The 12903-nt window shown below is 42.3% G+C and overlaps 1 protein-coding gene across 1 annotated transcript in view; it reads left to right on the top strand.

Moving 5' to 3' along the window:
- Positions 1 to 12903, top strand: part of fmn2a (formin 2a) — a 46418-nt gene continuing 33515 nt past the window's right edge. Inside the window, exons 1-5 of the mRNA XM_074676065.1 lie at positions 1 to 2197; positions 5435 to 5598; positions 8932 to 9084; positions 10278 to 11128; positions 11607 to 11748. Of these exons, the coding sequence (XP_074532166.1) occupies positions 1 to 2197; positions 5435 to 5598; positions 8932 to 9084; positions 10278 to 11128; positions 11607 to 11748 (3507 nt within the window). The remainder of the gene's footprint in view (positions 2198 to 5434; positions 5599 to 8931; positions 9085 to 10277; positions 11129 to 11606; positions 11749 to 12903) is intronic.

The raw sequence follows: 12903 nt of genomic DNA on the forward strand, positions 1-12903 counted from the left end.
ATGCAGACTATTAAGACAGTGGAGACCCAGGTGCCTTTTCTGAGAGAGAGCTTCTTCACAACCACTTTCAAAGGCAGAAGGAAGAGCAGCGTCACCAACATCCTCCGTAAACAACAGCACTCGCTCCTGAATCAACAACAGCAGCAACAACAGTGCATCTTAGAGCAGCAGCCTCTCCAGCAATTTCTTTCCCCTGCGGTCCAAAATGGACAAGGACAGAGCACTCCGGAGCATCAGCGCCTTGCTCGCTCTAACAGCAGCCCATTATGCAAGACGGCTGAGCGTGTGGGAGCAGATGGGGATAGAAAGGAGGGGCAAAAAGAGAGGAAGGATCAGAGAGTGAGCGAGTTAGAGCGTGGGAGGAGGGGGGAGAGTGGTAGTGAGCCCGCGGCTGTCAGTGCCAGTCTCCTCCTACTTTCATCATCAGCATCAGCGGCACTGGGGGAGGCAGCATCATTCTCACAGCTGCCTCTATCTTTGGTGGTCAGACAGCAGGGATTAGACGGTTCTGAAAGGGCTCTGACCGACAAGGGACAAGCATCAGTCGCAGCTGCGGAGGAAGCTCAGCATGCCCAGCAGCCTCGACCCCAGCAGTATGGCCTGTTAGCCAAGGGTGTGCGCCTGCTCAGGAACATGGGGAACCAGGAGGCAAAGCAGAAGAAAGGAGGGGGAAACGGTGGAGCAGCAGGGGATACAGCCTGTGACGGTGATGCTGATGAGAGGGAAGTGGATAAGAAATCCAAGAAGTCCCATAGTAGGACAAACAAAGGAGGAGGGGAAAACAGCAGCAAGAAGAAGTCAAAGTCGGAGTCAAAGAGTTCTGTGTTTTCTGGTATGAAGATCAGGAAGAGTTTGTCAAAGGCCAAAGGGTTGTCCAAGGATGACATCCTGGAAGATGGGAGGTCAGGGCATTTGGGTAAAGCAGGACTCAAGCCCAGTGCAGTGGCGAGTCTGTCAGCTGATGAGATGGGCATGATATCAGATTTTGAGGGAGATCTAAGCCGCTTGACAGCAGACAGTCACCAATCTGTGGTGGAAGAAACTGGCCGGAAAACAAGTTCAGGCTCTGATGCTGACCTCTACAGTTTTCACTCAGCGGCTGCTGAAAATGAAGACCTGCTCTCTGACATTCAGCAGGCCATCAGAGACCAGTGTGTCACCAATGACAAGGTACTGGAAATGGTGACCAAGACCAAGAGGTCAACCTCTGGGGCTGATAATGCCTCTGAGAAGTTAACATCTGTGCAGAGTTTTAATGGTGAGGTTATAACTTCAACTGCTGCCGGTGAATATGTGCCTCAAGAAGAAAATAGGAAATTCGAGAGTGGAATTAGCGACATACCCACATCAAGGAAATCTTCTGGTCCAGGTTCTTTGAGTGAAAGTGGTCCACCATCATCTGCCCCAGACACGGAAAGAAGCAGTGGTAGTGTATTCCCCAAAACAAACAGCACTTATAGCTTCCCTGAAACTACAACCACCACCACCAACACCTCTTATGAGAGCGCCGAGGAGCCCCAGGATGACCTGGAGAGCCCAGTCACACTGCCACAGCCAGGCCAAGGTAACATGCCTGTGCCATGTGTCCGCTTAGATCCCGTGGTGGCCGGAGCAGGGCCAATTAGTCACAAGAGTGTGAGCAGCATGGACCTGTCAATGGAGAGAGAAGGGGAGGAGGGCGAGGAAGTTCGAAGACATCACTTCCTGTCCCTGAAAAGGAGGAAGAGTAGTTTGTCTTTCAGCCAGCTAACACCTGACATCTTACCTGGTTCTCAGCCTAGACGGACATCCTCCACCTCTCCCTCTACAGTCAAACTCTACCCCCCAGTCCACCCTTCCTATGTAAAGACCACTACCAGGCAGCTCACCTCCCCAATTGGCTCTCCAATTACCAGCCCAAGTGTCCCCAGGAAGACAGATGCCACTGCAAGCTCATTGGAGAACAGCAGGGCCCTGCAGTTTAGGAGGCATAAGCAGAGGTCCTGCTCCATTGGTGGGCCCCTCGGTGTGTCTGCAGACTGGTTGACAGAGCTAAATGAGCTAAGAGAAAAGCAGGACACTGGAGCGATACACTCAGAGCCCGAAACACAAGAACAGAGTTACCCAAGTGGGACTTACTGGACTCTAGGCTCCAGAAGAGGAAGACATGGACGGAAGAGCTCCACATCCACAGCACCCTACCTGGATGTCTTCTCTGGTGAGTCACATGCTATACATGTACCTGTTTCTGAACATAGAGCTAAATCCGGCAAGGGTAAGGAGCTGTTAATAAAATATTAACCAGCCTTTCTAAGTTACGTCTGGCTTCAGAAAACAAGTCAACACCACTTAAAACCATTAGCCATCGTTGCACCAATCCTGAATGGCATTGTATTACCAGTGCAGTTGCAAAAGGGTTCATTTTAACTTTGTGAACTTAAAAGGCTTCATATTTGGCTATCAAAGGCCACAATGCAGCATCCTGTTAAAAAAAAGTTAGAAGAGTAAAACAGACCTTTTGATTACATGTTATAAATATTTAAATCATATATTATGAACCAAGCAGCAGTTCTACAGTTCTACAGTTTCATTTAGCAGACGCTTTTGTCCAAAGCGATGTACAGCACAAGCAAGAATTTAGACAGAAGGAAAACCTTGTTAGTGCAACAACAGTGCTACAAGTTATTCAGCTGCAGGTGCTGCCATAAAGTGCAGCAACTCCAGCACTGAAAATGAAACCAATGTAGATGCAATCCTCAAGTGTTCACTTAAGAACTTTTTCTGAAACTCAGCACTTGAAGATATTAAATCAGCAAGTTACTCATAAAGCTCTTTGCCAAGAGGTTTAAGGCTTTCCTCAGCTTCACCAGGATGTCTGTTTCTAGATTGACTGAAAGTTAGGTGGGGACAGCATTTACAACATGGTGACCACCATTGTTTGGCTTCAAAACCCTTTGCCCAGGAACCAATGGGTGATGTCACTGAGTCCATAGTAAAAACGGTCTATGAAGCAGGGGTAGCAGCTAATCAGATGATACAAGGAAAAAGAAAATAAAAATAGATAGAAAAATAATAAGGAGAAAGAAGTACAGTCCTCAAGACCAATCACAACATATTTGCATGGCTTCTTTACAACATAGAAAAAAAATCAAATTTCATATTCTAAGGAATAATGCATAAATTGTGCACTAGCAATTGCAATTTAGTATAATAATCCAATAAGACCAAATCAAACACATTGTACATCCCTCTCTTCAAACTTTGTAATGCCCCCTATCTCTCTGTGAAATTTTAGAGGAAAACAGTCATATTTTACAATGAAAAAAGAAAAACACAAGCTTAGTTTAAAAAACAAGCACTGCAGCAATTTTCTAAGGTAGTGCATTTGTGGCAGCCTATTTTTAGCCACTACTTGTGCATGTGGCAAAATGTGTAAAATATTCATAGCTTCCAAACTTAGGATGTTTTGAAAAGTTTTCACTGAAGCTTTACAGCATAAAAGATAAAAGCCAGGCTTGTTTTCAGTCCAGGTCCCCCATGAACTTTTGCATTTTAATTCATTTGATTAACTTCCCTACCCTCACAAAGCAACCTGTTCCTCTTTTTTAGGCAACACGAACCATACTTATATTTAGACGTTCAAATGTTTTCATCATTTATTACTTCTGTCGCTGAAAATCCCAAATGGGCTGGATGTAACTCCTATTAGCTTGGCTCCAGGCCCTATACTCATTTGAGATTAAGTTATTATGCAATAGTGCTGTGAAATCATTATGGTAATTGCTGAGTGATTTCATTTCTAATGACTTACAAATTATGGCATTATACTAATCATGACAGCTTGAATACTAAAGTTATAATTCAAAGCTAATGAAAGCTATGACGAAACTGTGGTGGTTCTTTATTGAAAGTGTTTTTAGAACAAAAGGGCACCTTGTAATAAAACAACAATGCTTTGTTCTCCTGTCTGTTGTGGTGCCTTTCTAGAGCTCAGCTACTCTCCACTGTCTGAGCCTGTGCCCATAAATCAGGGGGGTGAATGACAACACTCCCGCCCGAGGCAATGCCATCCTCTCATTCCAATGTCTTAGACACTAAAATGCACATGCACGAGCACACACAAAGTGCACATTTTTGGATGCTAAACTAAGGTGACACTTACTCCTCATGACAAAAATTAGCCATGATATGAAATCCATTCGCATTTCGTCGGGTGAATTTACTAGAGCCTAACAATGGACTACATTAAACCTCTGAACAACAGCATCAGTTCTGTTTGGCATTTTGAACGGAGAGATGCAGTATTCTTCACTGATCAGGTCATGTGTTTTAAAGGTCATATCTGAGAATGTGGGAGATGGAGGAAAAGGTTGGACAATGCAGAGGAGAGCAGAAGCACAAAAATCACATTAAACTGTTAAGTAACAACACAATCACTGAGACCAATCGCATAAATTCTGGGTTCATATGAAAGAAAATAAAGTGATTTGACTCTGGATCATGTAAGTGTAATTCAGGGTAATCTCTGTCTTAAGGACTGTAGTTGGTCTGTGTATTACATCACACAATTTCTCACGATCAAATAGTACTCTAATCATTGTCCACAGGACCATGAGTCACAGGACTTAGCTCATTCATTTGGTGTTTGCTCCTGAATCACATGTTTTGTTTTGTTTTTTAACCCGCAACCTAGTCTAACTGAAAGAATGCATCATGGTTTGCCTATCTCAGTACTAGAGCTGTGTTTTCTTTGGAGGCTGTGATGTCACATAACCAATATTTTTCCAACCTATGATGATAACATCTGCTCCTGCCAGCAGGAGTAAAACATAAAGCTCTTCCCAATCTTGGATCCAGATCTGCCCAAGGGGAGTTTGAGGAGTATGACAAGTTTCGCTAATAGAAATTATTTTTCCTTTTTTTTTACATTGCAACTTTTAGTTCAGTTTAAAAAGGTGTGTTATTTGGCTAATTTACAATTAACTCAATTGTATCAGTGTATTTATCTGAATGTAGGTTTAAACCATCTATAATTCTAACAATTTAAAGCCCTGGATTTTGTTTTTGTACTTTATAAACCCACTTTTAGATCAGTCAAAGCAAACCATATGATCTACAAAAATGTAGCTAGACATACTAGCAACTTGTATCTTGAATGTCATTTAGTTTTTGATAATTATTTACACAGAAAAATTATCATCATTGCTCTTATCACCTGCATTGTGTGAATGGTGTAAAGACAGCTTGCACATGTAGGTGTTTCATTATCACATCTGAAACTGAGACTTTTCCCAAGTCTTTGGTACTGATGAATCTATTCTAGCACTTCAGCTTATGCTCCCTAAAAATAAGTACACAAACAAGCATTTGCCTACCCAAATATACTCCACCAGCATAAGAAAACGGTGCTTCACGCCAGTTTCATTCTCACACTTCACTTCTCTTCTGTTCTCAGGTCGCACTCTGTTGGACCGGCTGTGTACGCTTCATGGAGAGGGCTCTGCAGAAGTGGAAGCGAAGGAAACGTGTCAACGATTATTAGTCCAGGGTCTACTGCATCCCTTCAGTGATGGCACCACAGAGTTGCAAGATGACAGCACTGTTTCAGCAGTCTTTACCGTAAGACCTTTGTCTTCACTGTTATGTTTAAAATGGGCTGCCTCATATAATGCAAACATTTACCAACCTTGTAGGGGTTTTTGTCTCAATACAGTCAGATTATCAGAGTTGGAAGGTAACATTTTAATGCAGCAATGATTTTTATGGTACTATGGTGGATCTGTTGTAGCGTTAAGAATAGAAAGGTCAACATTTTACACTTCAAAAGGCAATAACTGCAGCAACCAGGCTTCAATTCTGCTTAAACTGAACCAGCTTGTGATAATTCCTGTCAGTGAATGTCCCAGAATCTGCAGATCAAATTCATTTCTGTTTCTAATTAATTGGGTTTTTTTTGGCTACTCTTTCTTGATGATAGTGTTACATGGGCTGGAGTGCAATAGAGGCATGTACTCATCAGATGATAGCCTTCAGGTCACTAAAAGTGACTTGCTTCATGTACAGCTTCGCCAATCTGTATTTCTATATTAACTTCTGAATCATCACAGAGACCTTTATCTGGAGAGAAGTTGAGCATTCAGACAGGCTGGTCATGTGACAGTTGATTTAATATATTTTAAATTCTTCATCCTGGTAATAATCAAACCCAATCTCATACACCCAAGGATAATTTACCACGGCCACTGTCAGAGCTATTTTATTTTATTTTTTAATTTAATCATTATTATTATTTTTTTTTTTTATCAAGTTACAAAATTAAAACCATGCAATAATAATCTGTCTAATAGGACACTAAAATTAGTTTCCTACCTTGGTTGTTCACGGATGTGTACGAGTAAGCTAACAGAGTTTCTAGCTGCTAGCAGTGTCTCATACTTGATATGATGCAGTAAGTACAGGTTATGTTATTTTAAAATACTAGTAGTGTATTTTCACTCTTCTACCACTCAAAGTTTCCAGCTTTATGCATAACCTACATGTGCTAACAAAAAAAATCAACATTTCAGTCAAGCTAACATGCAGAAATTTGGCTCCAAGCTTTGCTAGGTCTCTGTTTAGGCTAATACAGCTGCTAGCTTAGCTGTTGAAATGCATCAGTGCTCCTTGAGTTCACTATTAAAACATACTTTTACTCATATAAAGACTTTTTACCTGGTTTCATGAGCTTACAAGTGTTTTTTCAAAGCGATGGAAAAAGTGTGTTCTTTTTTTCAGTGTAAAGGGGCATTTACCTTTAAAGCTGCATTCATCTTGTCCCTTTTTTCACTCTGTACTCCTTATATCTTAAAATGTAAGTAAACTTTATACTTTGTGACCATAGAACCCTGAGGACTTAAAGATAATCAGCTGGACTCCCTATTTGTGATTTTTTTGTTGCTGTTGTTCAAGACAAAAGGACGTAAACAGATTAGTGTTGACTGTTCAGGGCCCCTCCCCCACAGCTGAACGTGCATGGGCATTTACTGGGCATGCTCATGAACATAGAGCTGCAGTGCAGCACAGCAAACGATATCATACAGAAAAAAGGCAAGGTAATCACTGCATATGCTACACACACATTTTTCTTAGGAATTGTGTTGTTATACAAGCAAATCTCACAAATGAACATCTTGTTCTGTTGTACAGAGTGAAGTCACATCAATCTAATAATGCAGAGCTCTCTCCTTTTATGTACAAGTCTCCCGCATATAGGCACTTATGATTACAAAGAGAATGCCTGAGACACCGCACATGCTGAGGCATTTCCTCGCATGGCTGGATTAATAACAGTCCCTGTGACACTACACTTAGTCTTGCACACACACACAAACACAAATGTTCACACACACATCTATGCTTGCGTAGACCATCTGCTGACCGTGTTATGTAAGAACTCCACGTGCCCTGTGAGCTCAGGCTGCTCTTCCACAGCAAAAAGCTCACCATGTCAGGATTGGACTGATGCCCCCTCTCTTTTAGTTAGATTTGTGTGTGTGGGGGGGGGGCTGTGAGTGTGTATCTGGTCTCTGGTCTCTTCAGTCCAGGACTTGGCCTGGAGTCCTGCATTATGAAGCTTAACCAAGAATAACCTTTGCTGTTTCTATTCAAAGTACATATACTATTACTTTTGCTGATATTCTTTTTTCTTTTTTGAGGAAAAAAAGGCAAGCAAAAAGAATCTTTGTCTTTATTTCCAGCTTACCAACCTTAAATCTTATTTTCTTTTTCTCCTCCTCTTTTCTTAACAAGTCTAGTATTGTATCCAATTTCATGACTGTCTTTTGCTAGAGTGACATGAGTGAGGGTTTCTTGTTCCGCATACCCACCGAAATTAAATACTCCATTATCCTCATTTTGACAAAAATCACATGGTCTGAGGAGAATAAGCAAACACTGCATAAACTAGATACCATCCATTTTATACACGTTTGCATTTATCTTGAAAATACCGTGCTTTAAAATGTACTAGTATTAGAGGAATGAAAAGCATCAGGTATGTAGCAAAAACAAGGCAAGAATAAACATCACATATGAAATAATTTCATTAGGCATGGTTGAATTATGACAGCTCTGCACTTTTGTGCACTTCCTCACTATTGAGCCTCCAAATGATTGTTGATGTTAGCTGAAGCGTGTGATTCTGTCTTTAGTGAGAACAGCAACATAAAAATAAACACATTAAATCTCAAATTTTAATTGGCTCAGAGGCTTTTGCTTTGATCAGAGGCTATTATGTGATGATGCTAAACTATCAAATGTTATTGCATTTCTGCTGCCTTCACCATCAAATGCCACCAATTACAGGGACATAATGAAACTGCTAACAGCATATATCTGTGGTTGAACATTGGTGCATTTGTCAGTATTGCTTAAAAATATCCATGTGCACTAAGGAGATAGAAGGAATGTGGGTGTAATTATTAATACATATCCTTTGGCTTAGTTTTTATCCTTTAATTAATGAAGTCCGGCTGTTTCCTCAGAACAGAAAGTGGAGACCTTTGATTTAATGATAGAGTTACAGGTAGGATGTGTACACATAGGATGTGTATTAATGATAGCTGGAAAACCCAGTAGCAGTCATTATTTTGCCTTTGACTTGTCTCACCAAAACCATCAGGTTTATGATGTTGACTTAGTTATTTTCCAGCTTGGTTTCCCTTTGACTGAGCATCTTCATGCATTTTACCCTCAAGTGTTTCCACACTTTAAGCTTTCAGCTACTGCTACCACTTGGCTCCCTGGTGTATGTAATTGACCTTTTAGCACAGTGCATCCCACCATGTGTACACACTGCTGCCATATATAGTACTGTCGGTGCTACCAGTCCCTGGTGGGAGCTTGTAGTTTAAGCACAAACATCTGACCCCATTTACAGCATATGCACTTGCTTGTTTTCTAAATTGTATGCAGGAGGAGCAGCTGTACACCTGGGCTTCTGTGGGCTTGCCAGTGTCTTCTCACCTGTGGGAGCTGTATGGGGGGCGGACTACAGGCAGGGAGCAGAGCTTCAGATCCACTTTAAATCAGTCATCAGCCAGAACGCCAGGGGCTCTGCACTCTTCGGTTTGTTAAATGCTTTACAGGATGTGTTTCCTGTCTGCACATTTTGCGTAGTGTTTAATTTACTGCTTACTCTAGAGAACATGTTCCCTCTGGTCAACTTTTATATAACTTCAGCGTGAAAGATAATCAGATGTAAAAATAATATTTATAGATTTTTCTTTTTTTTTTCTAAACATTTGTTTTATATCCTAGTTTCATTTTCATGATGATAATGTAAAACCTCAAGCTTATTTTCAGTTAAAAATCTTAAATCACACTATTCTGTTTGATTTTATAATGCACTCAGTTTTCTTATGTGCAGGAATAACATACAGTGTGCATGTTTTTTCAGTAACACAGCCTTGAAGAACCATCAAAAATGAATTACATGAAAAAAAAATATTGTGCTATTTTTAGCATACACTGACAGGTAACTGCTTCTAAGCAGGATAATAGTGGTATTAAGTGAGAGTTAGATGTACTTTTAATGGCTTTCTGTCCTTCATGTGAATAAGTTTTGTGTCCAATTTTTTTCTTGTCACATGTAAAAATTTGGTTCAAATTGTCATTTGAAATAATTTTGAACAGTTAATTAAAAAGAAAAGAAAAAGGTTGAGCCTCCACTGTAAATCATGCTTTGTCCACCAGAGGTCAGGCTTGTTTAGCAAGATCTGTTAGACCTCCACAGTGAACCTCCCTGTTTCCAAGTGGAGTTAAAAAAAAATTAAAAAGACCATACTGACTGAACTTTCTCCTTTTGAGTCAACAATTTGACCACAGTCAGGGAATGTATGCGAGGAGACACGAAACCTTCCCATGTGAGGCCCGACGAGACTCACTGTCTCTGGGGTCAAATCTCTCAGTATCCCCTCATCCCTGCTCTAACCAGACTGGAGCCAGGGGTCTGATGGAGTCTAGACTTAATGGACTTTCTTGACCCTTCTTTGACTCATAGTTGTGTCACTACGCTCGCTCAGTGGTGGGTGTTTTACTTTCTAAACTGCAATATACAAAGTTATAATGTATTGAAGACTGTAGCATATTCACTGTCTGCTTCCTAATATAATGAGATAAGATGGCCTTACAAACTGTTTTTTAAAAACGTAGGAATCGCGTAAAACTGTTCTTTAAACTCTTCCAGTTTTGAATTATGAATGTAGATGTATTTGGATTTTAAATAACAAAGCCTTTGTCCTTTCACTTTTGGTGGACAGACAGAATCCAGCAGGTTGAAATCAGGTCAGTCGTCCTCTGAGGATGAAAGCTGTCTCATCCCTCAGCTGGAGAGGACCATCGATGACCTTCGGATTAAGATTGCTGTGCTGCAGGGCCAGCAGGCCTCCTTGGCAAAGGGTAGTCTGGAAAATACAGGGGCCATGGGCGCTGCCAGCCACAGGGCCTCACAGATGAGAGGAGAGCGCTTGGCTAGGACGAGCCAGGAGGTTTCTGTGCAGACATCGCCTGTGGAGGAGGGGTTCAAGTTTGATGTGCCTTCAAGTAGAGGATCAGGCAGCACGTCATCCTCCGCCCCCAAATCAGCAGAGACTTTTGTCTGCTCATGCCAGCAGAGGCAGCAGAGCAGCACCCATCTACCTCCCCCTCCTCCTCCTGTCTCTTGTTATGTTCCTCCTTCTCCTCCTCCCCCTCCTCCTCCACCACCTTTAGCAGGGGATGCTGCCCCTCCCCCACCACCACCTCCCCCACCTCCTCCTCCTCCTCCTCCTGGACCAGGCTTTGGACCACCACCTCCTCCACCTCCTCCTCCCCCTCCTCCTGGACCAGGTTTTGGACCTCCTCCTCCACCTCCTCCTCCTCCACCTGGTTTTGGCCCTCCACCCCCACCTCCTCCTCCTCCACCACCGGGTATGGGCCCTCCTCCTCCACCCCCTCCACCTGGAATGGGCCCCCCTCCTCCTCCACCACCCCCAGGCTTCGGACCTCCACCTCCACCAGGCCCCATGCCCTCCATGATGGTGCAGGAAGTCGCCCCTGCCAAGGCCATGATTGAACCCCCCAAGCCAATGAAGCCGCTGTACTGGACACGCATACAGCTACATGCTAAAAAGTAAGGATACGCTTTTGTAACAGTGAAGATAGATACGCATCATTTGCACACAGGTATTCTCTGAACAGAAGAGAACTGAGGGGAAGCTTGTCCACTTTAGATAAAGATCGACCACGCACTGTGACGGCAGCAGAGATGCTAACCTTGTGGAAAATAAAAGTGATGTAGTGCAGGCATTGTGGTCCGCAGTGAATAGACTTGACCCAGGTATACTTGCCTGTACAGGGCTGAATCAATGTTTGGAAATACGCAGTATTCATTATCTTCACCTGAGGAAGTTAATATTGAATTTGTAGGCTAGCTGATTTGTCAGGGGTCTAAATTGAGGTTTTTTTTTTCTCATACAAAGAATGACAGGGGTGCAAATAGAAGAAGATACTGGTTTAGAAATGTCATAGCAGAGATACATTCAAACTTTTTTAACAATTCATAACAAATTTTTGCACCAAAGAAAATTCTTCCTTCCTCCTCTCTCCAGACCTGTCTGCTCACTTGTGTGGGAGAAAGTTGAAGAACCAACTGTAAACTTTGAAGAATTTGTTGAACTATTCTCCAAAAGTGCCGTCAAGGAGAAGAAGAAGCCAATTTCAGACACAATCAGCAAGTCCAAGGCCAAGCAGGTACAGACGTCTCTTGTAAAGTTATTGTATGTAGTTGTGTGTGCGTCATTTTCTTTTTGTCTCTGTACAAAACGTTTGATCCGTGTGTGTCTGGTCACCAAATATGTCCCTCTTTAGGGCCTTTCCCAGCCTCACACTCACTCCTCTGATGCCCCATTCCTTTCTGTCTCTCTGCTCTCCGAGTTCTTTTGAGTGACATGAGGAACTGCCACAGCCAGACAGTGATTATGTGGTGTGAGCTCTGGCTCCCACCCGACTCTCCCGTGACCATCCAGTGGCACGGAGCCAAAGTCTCGCGTGCGGTGAGGAAACCTCACGACGGTGATGACTGTTGAGGGAGAGGAGGAAAAAAGGGAGGGAGGGAGAAGCCTGGGGAGCCGTATATCGTGATGTGGTTCCTCCCATTGTGCTTTCTATATGACTTACTTTAATGTTTGCCTCCCCAATGCCCTTTATGTCACTCCATCAATCTGCAAGTCAAACATTTGATCTACAGTTTAAAGCTGCACCAGTCAGAGTTTTATGTTAATGTACTATTTACCCAAATGATGTGTCTCAATCATAAATAACACTGCAGCAGGGAAAACCATTTCAAGCCCCCTAATAGAGACCCAGCAATTGGTGAGATGAAATGTTGCTCTCAGGCAGGGACGCTGTCGGGAAATGTTCTTAGTTTATGGGAAGAGAGGAATTGAAATTTAACAACAAAACATAAATCTGTCTGCAAAAAGGTTCCAGCTGAATGAAAAGCTGATTAACAACTGTTAAACTCCTCTACCCAACACAGACAGAAATGCTAATAATAGGACTTATTTAGATGTTTTTTAAATGATACAAAGTTGCATATTTTCCTCACATTTCCAGACATGGCACTGTACATTTTGTCCTCGGATGTGGTCTGTCCCAGGTTTTGAGCCAATGATGGAGCTTTCATTGGAGTTCACACCTCTTAGGTTGTTAATTTTGTTATTGTTTTTTTGCCTCAAGGTTTCATATTGCTGCTGATGTGTAAATGGTCACAGAACCAGAGAATCTGTTTTTATTTTTCTAACCTGTCCCTTTTGGTTTGACACTGTTTTCCCCCAAAGATCAATGCTTCTGTGATCTTTGTGATGTGAAAAGCCCTGAGAGCCAGATACAAGAAAAATGCAGGAT

Source organism: Halichoeres trimaculatus, unplaced genomic scaffold (genome assembly GCF_033239565.1).
Source record: "Halichoeres trimaculatus isolate MK-OKI-2021-1 unplaced genomic scaffold, fHalTri1.1 fHalTri1_scaffold_8, whole genome shotgun sequence".
Lineage (NCBI taxonomy): Eukaryota > Metazoa > Chordata > Actinopteri > Labriformes > Labridae > Halichoeres > Halichoeres trimaculatus.